The following is a 15,421-nucleotide window of genomic DNA, read 5'->3' as shown; positions in this document are numbered from 1 at the left end:
TTGCATGTCACTTTGTATTTTAGGGTTTGCACCCCCCTGTGAGTTATGATTTATGCACCTTTTTGCATTTTAATGTTTTCAGCGCTATGAATTAGGGTTTGCAGCCTCTTTTGGAAATTCTACCCCCTTTATGGGATCTAGGCCCATTAATCCTCATTGCATGCTTGTACCTTAGCCTAATTAGACCAAGCCTATGCTAATATAATCACAATTACATGTATGTAACCCATGCAATATTTGTGATTATGAAATATACAACTGTAGGTGATAAATACAATGTACATAGGAGTGAGCTTGACTCTCACTAAATAATACATCTATAATAATCTAATGTCCATGAAGTATAAAATCGATGTAAGTGCCCAAAAATAATAATTAAAGTGCTATAAAAATAATAATCCACCATTAAATAAATTTATTCTTGTGAATTGACTTTACTTTGATCTTCTTGAAATTTAACCTTCACAAAATATTGCTAACAATCAATGAATGGTTTATGGTATGTAGACTCAAGTACCTCCAGCCACATAACCTCTTGTGGAGAGTGGTTTAAAGAGATGTGTAGTCCAAAGTCTCTAGGCTATGTGGAGATAGGAGATGATACATCTCATCACATTACTCATGTTGAAAATATTCCTTTGAGTATATAGGATGGCAAAACTAATTGCTTGGTTAATGTGTTGCATATACCAAATATTACAATAAACTTGGTTTTTATTAGTTAGATGGTAGAACATGGATTGTAATTTGGTTCATATTTGATGGTTGTTATGTAGAAGATCTTAAAAAATTGGGCAATGTGTTGGCAAATTATTTACTCTTTATGTAATTTTACTTGAAATGGATGTTTCCATATTTACACAAGGTTCAGGTGTTGTGGTTGATATTGAACTTTTGCATAATAGATTTGGTCATGTGAATGTGCAATGGCTAAAAGAAGTGGAGTTAAAATAGAATTTGAATAGTTTGCATAAGTTTAGAGTTGATGGGATACATAAAGTATGTGAAGTATGTCACTTTGAAAAGTAAGCAAGGTGTGCATTTCCACATGAAAAACATATATGCAAGAAGCCACCTGAATTGATACATTCTGATGTATGGGATCTTACAAAGGCTACAACTTTGAGTGGTTGTGAGTATTATGTTTTCTTTATTTGATAATCATAGTCGTAAAGTATGGATCTACTTTATGAGTGAGAAAAGTGAGGTATTCACTCACATCTTTTGGAATTCAAACCTAGAAAGAATTTATCTATCCACTAGTAGCATACTCTAGGGGCTTTTTTTAGCCCATACAATGCCTTTTCCAGCTTACAAAATTTAGCCTCAGAATGGGGGGCCTTATACCCTGGTGGTTGACCCATGTACACCTCCTCCTTGAGGTCACCACATCAAGAATGTTGGTTTATATCGATTTGGTAAACTAAACTTGCCACTTCTTATGAGTAGCCACTATAAGTATTGTGCAAATAGTGATAATTCTAGTAGTTGGAGAAAATGGTTCTTGAAAATCAAATCCTTCAACTTGTGAAAATCCCTATGCAACTAATTTGGCTTTGTACTTTTCTAAGCTACCATCAACCTTGTACTTTACCTTCCAGACCCACTTGGTGCCAATAATCTTTCTCTTTTCTATCAAATCCAATAGCTCCCAAGTATCATTCTTTATTATACTATCATACTCAGCTTTGTATACCTACTCTCCATGTTGGATCAACGAGTGCTTCTTCCAAGTCAACTAGCTCATTTACTTCTCTCATAATCTTAGCCACCTTCAAAGCCATATTGACTATGTGAGTAGAAGTATTTCTTTGCTTCTCTATTCTTAGAGACCTCCTTGGTCCATTTGTCTTTTTGTCAACTATACTAGGCATAGGATTACTGTGATCATAGAGTTGCTTCACCCATCGCAGTAATGGATTTTGGTGCACAGATCGGATATTGTATGCGCGCGTAGTGAGCGTCGGAAGGTCCCCAAGAACAAAAGAACTCTAGTTTTGCACAAAAAACAAGAGAGAAGACTTGCACAACATGAAGCAAAAGACTAATTGGGTACAATCTCTCCCCATGCCTTGTGTGAGCGCTCCACAAAGCATGTATTTGATATATTATTGATCTCCAAGCTCAAAAAATAGCCCAATTTACAATTAGCACGCTTTAGCTTTTTTGTTTGCTTTTGTCCCACTAAAGAATTAAAGCTATTGGATACCCAAAGTATCAGGCAGTGCCCAAATACAATGTCCAACAATAAATATTTAAATCGTGCACCCATGTGCATACAAAATAATAAATAAATGTCAAGCGCTTCAATAAGTAAGCGCATCAAAATAAATATTGGCGCCACGCCTAAGATGCGCGCCCATCAAAAATGATAATTTCTTCTAAATAACTTGAATACACGCTATCGCCCAATGCTTCCCAACGCCAATGTTGCCTGCTCTACACATCAACTGGAGCATTCACAATTGTTAGAAAATAATAAAATTAAACTGACAAAAGTGAATACCTAGCAACCTTTAGCTACAAAATAAATAAATTGGTTAGAACTCAATCCTAACCTTAATTTATTACGAGTGCGCACTCTAAACTCATAAACGTCTATTAATTTAAATATGTATTGTACGGAATCACCCGCTATGGAATCACCCACTTGCACATTAAATTAACAAGATGCCCGAAAAGGATAGGTGTCCCCATCGACTTTTCGCACAAGGAATCCACCTTGTGTATGAGCCCCGGCAATAAATAACATTTTACGGAATCCACCGCAAAACCTCACGGAATCCACCGTGGAATATGCCTCCTGGCATCAGATTTTCTGGTGATGTGATTGTAGGTTGGGAACTTTTTCTCATCATTTGAAGATGATGCTTCCTCCTCCTTGAGAGGAGGCATAGCTCTTGGGATAGGTTCATAATGGACTACTTCTTTGGTAGATGATAAAGCGGAATAACTTATATTCTCCTCCACTATATGTGGATGCTCCTTAAACACCACATCACGACTTGTTATGATCTTCTTTGTCTCTTGGTCATACAATTTGTATACCTTTTTCTCATCACTATAACCCAAGAATATACATTTTGTGCCTTTTGGATTTAACTTGTTTCTCTTATCCTTTGGAACATGTGCATAACATTCACATCCAAAAGTTCTAAAATGTGAGATGGATGGTTTCTTATCAAAATAGACCTCATGAGGAGTTTTCTCCTTAAGAGCCTTTATGTAACTTTGATTGAGAATTTAGACTATAATATTAATAACTTCTACCTAAAACTGCTTAGGAAATCTCTTGCCCTTAAGCATGCACCTTGCCATTTTCATGATGGTGCAATTTTGGCATTCAACAATGTCATTCTACTGAGGTGTATGAGGCATTGATTGATGCTTAATCCCTTTGCTCTTGCAAAAGTCTTGCTCTAGCGCTCTAGTTGAGTCTCTTATGCTCACCAAACCACCCTCACGACCTTATGGCAGTAGGGAGTGTTTGGAGACTATACCCTACTCTAAATAAATCACGCATTTGTATCAATTGTTGTCCAATGTTTTCTCTTTTCAATCCAATGGAGGGAGTACCCAAACATATAGGTGATCAACACCTTGATTCACATACACAAAGAGCTCCTCCCACAATAGAATGCTTTGGCTACTACGGCTCTCCTACACTCTGGGGATTGTCCCTAGGATGTGTCGTTTGACACATAGAATAGGAACATAACAAAGTCCTCACATAATATAAATGTAACAATCTAGGAGACTGTATATATTCCTCACTTAATTAATTTTCTTAAGATATCAAAATATCTTACGACAAAGGGAAATCTTATACTCTCAACATTGATCATCACCTAGACATACAATTGTAATGTATCCAAGAATTTATCTTCTGATACCATATTTAGATCACATATGCAAAGTATTTAACAATCTATACTCAAATAACTTAACTAAAAACTAGCAAACATGAAGTGTACAAACAATATTTTCATGATTTCTTTCTACTAACATTGTGTTGCGTTTGGTAAGGAACAACCTTGTAGCATGCACTAGTTATAGACCAGTATTACACGTTGTTCCAAGCTTTAATGTTGGGGTGTTGTTGATGTGGCATAGCACATGGCCCCTTCGCTTCCACATCCATCCTCTAATGCTAGAATGCTATTGATGTATCATAGTGAAGGTCTTAGCCAAATTTGTTCTGATGCATCTGGATGATCCCATTCCAAGCTTTCTATGGACAAGAATACCTAATTTCACTAAACATTTTTTATCCTACCCTAAATGTAGAAGCTTCCAAGAATATGTTGGAAGAGATGGATGAACAAGTTAAGACTATTAGACAAGATATATAGCCTACCAAGGATCGACAAAAAGCTTATGATGATCTAGAAAGATAGGAATGAATCTTCAAGGAAGGAGATATGGTTTTTCCTCTTTTTCATCCTAAGAAGAGTTATTTATCTTGAATTGCCGGTTTTTCCTCTTGTTCATCCTAAGAAGAGTTATTTATCCTAGGGGCAATTCAAGAAGCTAAGCCCAAGCTATTGTGGACCATACAAAATTGAGAAGTATTTAGGGCTCAATGCTTACAAGTGAGGTTTTGGACTTCTTTTCTTCTTTCTCGTATCGTATCGCTAATCTCCTATACCACCATTGTAATAATTGCCTCATAGAATTGGAATCATTGATGCCACCTCCGTGATCAAATGCCTTTTAAAAAGCACAGCGAACTTGCCAGTGAGATTGTTCCATGCCTTGAGTTGACCATACTGTCAAAACTTCCTTGATCCGCAAAGTATGGACCATGTGCTTCAAGTATTTGCACAAGAAGAGGGATTAGAAACACAAACTAATTCAAAATGATGATATTTTTTTGCAGTGATGACAATACTAACCATATAGTGTATTATGTTATTTGTAGTCCATGCCTCCACCATGGACTTATGAAATTTAACAACTATCTCTTTAAATATATTAGCATCAGCATTCCTAAACCTCAACTTTTGTAAGAGAGCTGCTAATCTATCTAGGTGTATCCACACTTCTACCTTCGCAATCCTCATTCGTCCCCCATTGCTCCAATCTGGAACAGCAAGGTGCAACTTTTTCCATGCTTCATATTTCTCTAATTGTTTTATAAGTATATTATCTTTCTCATCTCGAAGTGGAGATATAAAATTCCTAGCCTTGGGTCCGCCAAAGCATGGTTTACAAGGGATATTTCCACTCTTGCTCAATTTTTTCTCGTCCTTTTTTATTTCTACTTGGCCCTTGTGCAATCCAACTTCAGAGAGAACTTGTTCTACCTTCTTGTATGTAGCATTAGCTTCTGACATGGGCTGCATCTTATATGCAAAGTATAGATATTCATATACTAGTTTCTCAATTATTCTAACCAAACAATGCAATGTGCAAAAGTGAACCCTTGTTAGTGGTATTTTCAAAATAGGGCGCCAGTTTGGATCCACTAGAACTAGCATTCCATTTCTCATGACTTTTTTATCCATGTTGAAGCACCTTGTTGTCCATTGGCCTTGGCAAGCCATTCTTTCTTTCCACATTTTTCTCTCTTCCTAGTTTGCATGCAATATATGCACGGAAATTTTGCATTTGTTGTATTTGATAAAACAAACATACACTTCAATGTTTTTAACTCACTTGCAAGATACCATTCAACTTGATAGTCCCCAAACCCCTCGATGTGTAAAATTACTCCATTATTTTGCTGTTGAATAACACTAGGTATATTAGTGAGGTTTAAAAAAAATTTAAGTACTTCATGGTCCTCCTTTGGTACTTCAAATGCTGCAAGCCACTATATTTCATTCTCCGATTGTACATTGAAGTATAAATGATGGTTTTCATCGATGTTGGGATCCAATGCTTGATTCATAAGTATTATACTCACACGTTCAAGTTTTTGCCCCTTAATAATCTCACTCTCATAAAGTTTGAGGACAAAATTAAGATTGCCTCTACATTCTTTTATAGACATATTGTAGAACTTGACCATAGCAATCTGAACCCTACATATATCCAATACAAAGTTGTTGGATGCATTCAATAAAAATGCAACTTCTTTGGAACCATACTTCAATATGTGTGTGTTTTCCAAATGCATTGGCTCGCAATTTAGTTCTAAAACTTTCTCATTTAGTTGTTTTCAAGCCTTCTTCACATGAAATGGTTTTGGTAGAGGCATTACTCACTTAGTTTTGAAGACTTGCTTAAAACATGTATCTAATTGTTGATAGATCATATTGTATGACTCAGAACTCATTCCCACCTTGTCACATAATCCCTGAGCATCTGTAGCAATAAAAAAATTGCTCACATCCCTAAGATGTTCACTTACGACACCATCTACAATGTCCCTAAATTTACGATTTTTCAATGCATTTTTTACCGTATCCTTGCTTAGGACTTTGACAATAGTATCATTCTCTGCATGAGGGAACATATTTCTCATTGTAGCAGATTGAGCATATATTTGTCTATGATATTGTCCACTTTCTTTGGTTAATTGGTGAAATGGCTTAACTAATTGGATGCGCTAACATACTTCTTTGGTTTTTAAAGTGGACCCAATCTCCAAAGTTTTGTGAGCTTCCTCTTTATGTTTCGATTCTCCTTCTCCAACTCCATAACTTTAGATTATAGCTCCATATTCTGCATGTGTGTAGCATGCATAGCATCTTCAATGACAGACATTGCTTGTTGTAGGCTTTGGTTCTCCCTATCCTTCTCAGCTAATAATCTATCATTTTCCATTGAAGACTGCATATTCCCTTGTAATCTTGTCTGCATATTTGTCAAGGCTTGATGAACCCTTGTTAATCCTTGTGTGATAATTCTACATGTGTATCCATATAATCCTTCATTGCCTTTACAAACAAACTTTACAAATGATATAAGCCCTTCAAATTGTGGTGGCCTTTGAGTGATTGGATCGGGTGGATGAATGCACCCATCAACCCAAAGGTCCACATTTTTTTCCCAGCATTTCTTTCTTGTTGCATCCTGTATCTTATTGCATCATCCCTTTCCATAGTTCGTTTGAACATTGGTGCATATTTATCCTCCAATTAAAAGTGAATATCTCTCTTTCTTTTGGTACATCCTGCATCTACATTTTGCAAAGAAAAATATATGTCAATTTTAACTTGGATTAATATTTAAATCACACAATTATACCCCTTTGATTCACTATATCTGTGTTCTTTTTTACCCAATTAGATCTTGTCTCTTTCTCTTAATTTCATTTATGATAAACCTAACCAACCCCTAATCAACCTGTAATCTTAGCTTTTAATCTACCTCTAATTAGCATAAAATCTTATCTTCTATTCTATCCATTTTACTCTCTCTCTCTCTCTCTCTCTCTCTCTCTCTCTCTCTCTCTCTCTCTCTCTCTCTCTCACAACAAGAATTGATCAAAGATATTTAAATACATTTATGTAGAAGCTTAGCTGGTGAAAAACAATAACATCATCTTATCTTCTGCCCCTAGATGCTTAAGGATTAAACAACAACTATGAAGAATAATAACATCACATAGATTTAAAAAATAAAGATACTTCAATTATCACTTGATTGCTTGTAGTATAGATTGTTGAAGACGAAGATATCTTATAGTATAGTACTAAAGAGGGAGATTACTTATAGCAAGGTAGAGAGTATTTGATTTTGGCAAATGGCATCAAAACCACTTCTGAGATTGCTTGTAGCAAGGTAGAGAGTGTTGTAGTTAGTATTGAGTGCTGCTTCAGAAGAATTCGTATGCAAGAAACCGTATTCTGGAGGGAAGGAGAATAGTACACAAAATTTTGGGACAAAACTAGAGCTTTGAGAGGGAATGAAAAAATGCCCAAAAATAAGCCTATACTTGTCTAAAAAAGATAAAAATTTACAAGGTAACTCTAAAGTAAAAAAGGTGTCTCTGGGTAAAAAATAATCTTAAAATATGATGTGTATGTCATTATATATATATATATTTTAACTTCTGTCATTTTAAAAAGTGAGAATGAGAATGATTCTAATATATTTTAATGTTGAAAAGTCATGAGGGTATTAAAGAGTCGTATATTGATGATTGGCTCTATTTTTAGAAAAAATAGAATAGTATTTTTTTAGTTATGAGGATTTTGAGAAAAAATGACCTTATCCTATTGTTTGGGGATAAAATAATAGGTGAAACCTATTGAAAATATAAATACAAGATTTACTTGATTGTAGAAGATCTTATTATAATATTATTTTAAAATCTCTTTTTAGAGAGAGAGATGTGAGAGAAACCTCTTAAGGGGCAAAAAAGAGAGTCCATATTTCTCCTAATGATTTTAATTTATGAAGCAATAATGTTGAATTGCCCTAATTTAATGAATATTTTTCATTAAGAACATACACTTTTAATGTCGGCATAGTGCATTACTACAACAAGATGACTAATATAAATGGAGACCAATAGTTTCATTAGCTATTCTCTTACAAAAATAGATCTTAATAATTCCACAATGGAAATAATCTCTACAAAAGCTAGATTCATACATACACGATTCAAAAGAACCATTGAAACAGACCATCAACCACTTATAACCTTAATGAAAAAATTTCACCCACTAGGGGACCGCTAGGACACCTATAAAGATGGATCTTAGCAATCCAAGCTTATAGCTTTGAAACAAAATATTGTAAGGGAACAAAAAATGATATAGTCGATGCCCTTTCTAAGATCCCACATATCCAAAACACAACAAAGGATTACATCTCTATAGATGCACAAGTAATAGCAGACTCCAATAAGAAGACGCTAACATACAAAAGATCATCAATGAAATTAGAAACGATAATCCACAAATACAAAAAACAAATTATATCCAAAATAATGTCCTATATTATCTAGACCAAAGACAAGGAGATAAGCTAGTTATCCCTAAGTCCTTACAAAACACAATATTATTCAATCAAGGTTAGAATTTCAATTTGAAGTGATTAAAATTATTTTTAAATGCTTAGAAATAAAACAAACATTTGAATCACCCTACCATCCACAAACAAATGGGTTAATAGAAAGATTAAACAATAGAATAAAACAAATGATCTCAATGTATGAGGATCCTCTACAACAAAATTGGGATCAAATACTACCATACATGACCTGACCTATGCATATTGATGTTCAAGCCAAGCATCCACTTTTAAATTAAGCGCATTTCGGGCCTTATATGGATGAGAACCAGCTTTTCCACCAAAGATACCACTATTAGAAATACCAACCAAGCATAAAGTGCAACAGATTGGTACTTAGAATTACAAGAAAAACAACCACTAATGAGATTAGCAATTCGAAAAAACCTTGACATAGCTCGGTTTAGACAAAAGAAATGGTATGACAAAATAGGATACATAAAGAATACAAAAGTGGAGATAAAGTATTAAGTTACTACCCAAATAGAAAGAAAAAATTAAATGAATCAAATGGGTTGGTCCTTATCTGATAATAGATAGGATAAGAAAGTATAGATATATAGCAAAAAGATTAGACAAAAACACAAGAACAACTCCACATGTGACTAGAATAAAAGAAATTTATAAACATACTAATGATGATATATTGCAAGACTTATCAAAAGAAAGAAGAACTTGAAAGATTGATACAAAGGAAAGCTCGTGGGCTAGGGGGAGGGCATGATGCGCATACATGGGACGGTGCACCCAGCACGAGGACCTATCCCAAAAGATAAAAAGCTGTCCACTCTAAAGGGACAGCCCAATCCGGATCATGCCAGCCCGTGTAACAAACCGAAGGACCCTTGGGCGAATCCGAAGAACACCCAATGCTTCATGTATAAAATAGCCCTCTCGGAGGAGTAGGGTAGAGTTGGACGCCATTTAATCACAGCTTCTCTTTCTCTGTCTGGTCTATCAACTCTCTTCTTTCCGAATTTCTGACACAAAAAAAAAAAAGGAAAAAGAGAAAAAAGAAGGGACTGTCCTACCTTTAATGTTGAGATTATTACATCGAATCTAGGTACCTTTAATGTTGAGATTATTACGTCGAATCTAGCGTTCGCATATTTCTGGTTGCATGCACCAGGAGCTCCAAGATGACGCTTTCACGAGGGAAGCACAGGCTATTTTTCTAAGGTATGTATGGCGGCAGAGAAGAAGAGCGCCCGTCCTCCTCCTCCTGCTCATCATTCGCATCATTACGAGTCAGAGCAGTCGCTGCAGCCCCCGGGCAGCAAAGGCGCGAGCGAGAATAAGACGAAGAAGAAGGAGGAGGTGGGACCAGAGGATGATGATGGCGACGATCTTGTCAGAAATGCAGACCAACAAGTACCTCGAGAGCGTCCGCTTGGCATCACGTTGGATCCATGGTCCAGATCCAGCCTCGAGGCTTTGCTCGACACTGTCCGCTCCGACGGCAAGGGCTTCGCCTCCTCTCGCGTGGCTTCCTATCGGCCTCTCGGTAACATGTCCCTGTATCTCCTTGGCTTATTGCATCGGCATGCTGTGGGGTGTTTGATTATGGTAATTTTCCTCTCTTCTGTGCTGCAAAGCCAGTACGGTTTAGCGTTTCTCTCTGCTAGTCGACGGCTTCATCGCCGGTGATTATGAGCGAGTACGTGCAAACTTTGCAGGACTCTGGTCAAATTCGACGATATCAGTTTTCTCTTTTTGCATGCTTGTCACTCCTGCTTTCTTTCCTTGTCTGTTGTTTTTGAGGGATAAGGGAAGTCTGCTGTATCATTTGTCAGATGTGCAGAAGTGAACAGGATCACATTTTTATGCTCGAGAAGGCACTATTCGGGGTGCACTCAGTCAAATATCGAAGCTGTGCTTGGCGGAAACTTTGATTAGGATTGCCCGTCAAAGAAAAGTCACGCGCCAAGCGTGTCAGTGACGAAGGTCAGCCAGACTAGGTATAGAAGACGAAAAGATATTCCCAATGTGAGTGTTGCACATAGGTATCCAAGTTGACCACACTTTGACGAGGTTAAAAAGGGAGAATGCTTACACAATGCAAGGTTTTCACCATTTGGAGGGAGCCTACTCTCATTGGTCCAAACGTCCTGTTTCACATAAACACAATGCACCGCATGGGGTAATGCAAGTTGTAATGTAAAATAGGATGCATGAATGCAAGTTATGCAACATGTCACTTGAGCAGTGCCCTTGCCAGGAAGAAAAAGGAGCAGAAGATGAAGCGGGATGCGGACTCCTCCGACGAGTCATCATCTGCCTCAGATTCCGATTCCGATCCTTCGGCCAAGGCAAAGTCCAAGGTGCGGAAGGGATCCTCTTCTTCGGATTGTGGGAAGGGCTTAGTAGCCCCTTCCTCAACTGCTTTCTAGTGGTGGTGATGCGGACATCCCTCATGATTGTCCAATGCCAGAGAGGGAGTGTGAGAGAGTGGTGAGATGGGGCAGCTGCGTCTCATCTATATTTCTATACAGATCCACAAGATCCAGAGATGGACATCCCTGACACATCGATTGAAGTCTGGCAGGTACAAATCCTGGAGCTAGGATTGACGTCTAGGTTCATGATGGGCTGGTTTCTTGACAGAGAGCGGGTGGCTTTTGTTTAGAGCTCACATGAGGGGACACTTTTGGCGGTCTTGCCAAAGACGGGGAATCCATGGTCATTTATGCGTTGTAGCATTGGTGATAGGATGGTCACATGTGCTACTTCAGCGGCATTGTTGATAGACATTGAGAACTGCTACGATCTTCTCTATCTTCAGGAGCTGGTAGGATCGGCATCAACATCAGGTTCTCTCCGAGGCACCTTGGTGGTGGCTTACGCATCCACTACTTGGGTATCCATGGTTCTACTATGATGGACATTGTTGTGTGTACTATGATGTGTCATTATCATTGTATATTTTATTGTATCAAATCACCCATGATCTGAGAGAGGGTGTTCGCAGATTAGTCAGCTCATGGTTGAGTCTGGACTTGTGGTTTAGCACGCTGGGGACAAAGACATTTTAGGCGTTTTATTTGCCGTTGTTTATTGTGAATTGGCATTATTTGCAGCCAATCGGCAAGCATTTAATGCTGGTCGACCAATCATATTTTAGGTATTTATTTATCCTATATATTGTCTGGCTCCCTCCTCCACCATATCATTCATCACTTTACAGTTTTTGGAGGGAGGGAGCAGGTGCCAGTGCCTCCAAAGCCGGTGACTCACATTGTATTTGTATTGTCTCTGTCTTGGTATATTGATTCCATTTCCCGAGCATATATCTGAGTTCTCATTTGTATTGTGCTCTCTCTTTCTTTTCTTTTGTCTTGTGTTCAGCAGTTTATTTCAGCACATGTTTATGCTTCCATTGTTGCACCACTTCTGACAGGTTGGCTGAGGGGTTGTCCATAGGTTATGTGATGAGTGGGTTTTTACTGAGCATTGCAAGCACCTTGTGGCCATGGTGCATGAGCCACAACTATAGGATCATGACCCTCTCTTGGTTGCCAAGGAGGTGCAACATTTCCTTGCCTTGGCGGGCTTGAGACCCTAGGAGGAGTAGGATGATGAGATTTGGGTGGGATACCCTTAGCCTTTTTTCTTTGATATACTTTGCTAAACTATTTTTAAACTCAATCAAGTCTTATGACTTAATGCATTCTTTGTTTTAGTGGTAGAGTGGGAGGAATAAGGTATTGGATAAGTTGGTCACAATAACATGGATAGTGGTTGGCTAGGTACTACAGGTGATACTAAGGTGCTTGTCATGGGTGCTCTAGGTGTAAGGTGGATTTGCCTAATAGAAGGCAGATGGCCCACTAGAAATTGGAATTTATGCAAATTGTGTGGCCACTTGAGTGATGTTTGGGGCTTGATATCCATGGGATGGATATCTTTGTGTGAGAGCTCTTTAGGTTACTTGGTTTAGGAGTCAAAGGATGCTTTGGACTTGCTTCTTTGATGCCTTTGTAACTAAACTTCTTTGCATGATAATTTTGTTTAGTTGAGATCTTTAATTTTACTTGCTCAACAGTTGCACCGTCATTTACAATAATGGTTAGAGCGCTATGGCAGTTGCAAGAAATCTAATATTTGCAAAAAGCACATTGAGGTGCACTATCATTATGTCAAGGAGTGGCTCTGTGTGTGAGAGATTGACTTAGTGTATGTACCTACACACAACAATGTTGTAGATATGTTTACAAAGGCTCTTCCTAGCTCAAAGATTGAAGCCTTTCGCAAGGATTTTGGGGTATTACCATTTTGGGATCAACATGCCATAGTATATGTTCACATCACTCACTCCAAGGGATTTGTTACACTCATCACACTGACCTTGTTGTTTTGGGCAGGGGCACTTTAGTACATTGGAGATATAATGTACTTCCACTTCTAGTCATTATTCTAAGTGATAGTGTCCTCCATGTGACACACTCACAATTACGCGTCTTGTGTGTGTGTGTGAGGTGCATTCAACCCAACATTGATGAGGAGGAAAAATGGGACGGTAACCTGTACCAAATTGGTCGACCTAAATATGACATGGTATAAATGTGGTCATGTGGAATCAAGATATTCATGGCTCAGTGGGTTCATCCCAAAATGGCTCAAAGGCAAAGTCCACTAATCTAGCAATACAACTTGAATCCAAAATTAAGCAGCTGGGTTCATTCACTAGAACATGCTTGCCATTGAAATTGTACAAACATCCTCTCTCTCTCTCAGCCTGCACCCACAACCTACATTAAAAACTGAGAAGAAATGCTCATGTAAATTACCATAAATGTGGGCCCTAGAGAAGGTCAAGTACCATGATATGGAGCTAAGCAATGTGCAACCTCAAGATAACAAGCATAATTCCTCAACATAAATACACCTCCAGGGCACAAAAAAACATTATCCCTCCACATATTACACCTCCAGGCCACAAAATCTACAACCCGTCTAAAAATGAACTCCAAATGTTTGAAAATATACTTCACAGTCCTTGTGCAAGAAGTGTGGGAGCATTTATCACTAGAAATCAAACAACAATCACTGGAATAATGCCTTACTTAAATTGTTGATGTGATCTTCAGTCTGGTTAGAAAATGATATAGTTTGCCCATTGCCTGATGAAGAAAAACAGTAGAATTTATTGAGCGAAGGATGATGGATTAGACCGCACCTTAAAATTGCTGATATAGTCCTAATTGTGGTACAGAAGTTACACATCATCATCTTATTAAAGGACAATGATGGCAGTAGACAACTCACCTACTGATAGCAAGGTTTGTGGCATGTACAGCCTAGCCTGATTAAAACAATTGTGCTCTAGATGACTTATTAGATGGAGATATCTGTGTAATGGATCATGGAAGCCTTTAAACGATGATAATCAGCTTTCTGCTTTGCCTTTCAGCTTGTGTGTTCCAACCTCCCTGCAGCCCAATCAGGGCAACTTAATGAAAATTTAGGTAATGCATAATTTATGATGGTTTGTGGTGGGTCGTTAATCTAAACACATGCACACTGGAAGAAAAGTTAAGGCTATGCAAAACAAAGTCATCAAGCTGTTCTCATATGAATGCTTATGAGAAATAAAAGAAACATGTTTAGAGAATTTCTCCTGCAGCATATAAAATTGATTGTATCTCTTGACGACTTACTGGATGGATATATCTCTGGGGTGGATCATGGAAGCCTTTGAGTGATTATAATCAGCCTTGTGCTTTGCCTTGCAGCTTGTGTGTTCAACTTTCCTGCAGCCCAATCATAACAAGTAGTGATAGACCCATGTAAATGCATACTTTATGAGGGTTTCTGCTGGGTTTTGAATCAGAAAACATTGCACACAGGATAAGGCTATGCATACTAACTGATGCGGTCAAGCTCTTTTCATATGAATGCTTATGTGGAAATGGGAACACAGTTGAGAATTTCTCCTGCAGCATATCAACTGATTTCGTAACATATTCAATCTGAACTATAAAAGAACTTTTATTAGTGTGAATCAAGACTTAAATATGGAACCTACCTTAGGCAAGTGAAAACATGCATTTCATATGCCACTAAATTCTGTGTTAAATTATCAAAAAGGATCCAACAAGTGCTGTAGCATCAAGTCAGTATAATATTCATGTAGTTCTATCATTACAGGAACTCCTGATCTAAAAAGAGATAGGTCATTCCTGCCAAAGAGCTATAGCTTGTTTCGCTGCCGCTACAATCAGCATAGGGAAGATCTAGATACAGATGACCTACTGGTTGACTCAGAACCCTTGGTGCTGCCAACGAGGCTAAAGGGGTGTTATTGGAATGGTGAGCGTTGGTGTGGCACTCCATTCTTGCCCCGATTGGCCTCGGAACGAAATGGTTTTGAGTTTCTTCATGACAAAGTAAAGAAGTCGCACAAGCGGCTTATAGCATGCAGGTAACATAAAATAAAGGAATTATGTGAATAGTA

General features: G+C 37.8%; 1 protein-coding gene and 1 long non-coding RNA gene across 7 annotated transcripts in view; one reads left to right on the top strand and one right to left on the bottom strand.

The window, feature by feature from the left end:
- Positions 1–9,902: 9,902 nt before the first annotated feature.
- Positions 9,903–15,421, top strand: part of LOC148032783 (uncharacterized) — a 72,919-nt gene continuing 67,400 nt past the window's right edge. Inside the window, exons 1-2 of one of the 2 annotated variants that reach the window (XM_087683457.1) lie at positions 9,903–10,471; positions 15,115–15,388. In XM_087683457.1, the coding sequence (XP_087539583.1) occupies positions 10,153–10,471; positions 15,115–15,388 (593 nt within the window). In that variant the 5' untranslated portion in view covers positions 9,903–10,152. The remainder of the gene's footprint in view (positions 10,472–15,114; positions 15,389–15,421) is intronic. The other variant, XM_087683458.1, reaches the window with a different exon arrangement.
- LOC148032784 (uncharacterized) overlaps positions 13,432–15,421 on the bottom strand; it is a 69,256-nt gene continuing 67,266 nt past the window's right edge. For 3 of the 5 annotated variants that reach the window (XR_015691660.1, XR_015691664.1, XR_015691662.1), the window contains 3 exons: positions 14,625–14,717; positions 14,233–14,396; positions 13,459–14,087 (listed from right to left, as the gene is read on the bottom strand). This is a non-coding gene — a long non-coding RNA (uncharacterized LOC148032784). Of the gene's footprint in view, positions 14,088–14,232; positions 14,397–14,624; positions 14,718–14,834; positions 14,901–15,421 lie in introns of all 5 variants that reach the window. The other 2 variants (XR_015691663.1, XR_015691661.1) reach the window with 2 other exon arrangements.

The sequence above is a fragment of the Lygodium microphyllum genome, chromosome 8, assembly GCF_053477565.2.
Source record: "Lygodium microphyllum isolate KBCC chromosome 8, Lygodium_microphyllum_v1.1.10, whole genome shotgun sequence".
NCBI classification, from domain to species: Eukaryota; Viridiplantae; Streptophyta; class Polypodiopsida; order Schizaeales; family Lygodiaceae; genus Lygodium; species Lygodium microphyllum.
This window is presented reverse-complemented; position numbering and strand designations above follow the sequence as displayed.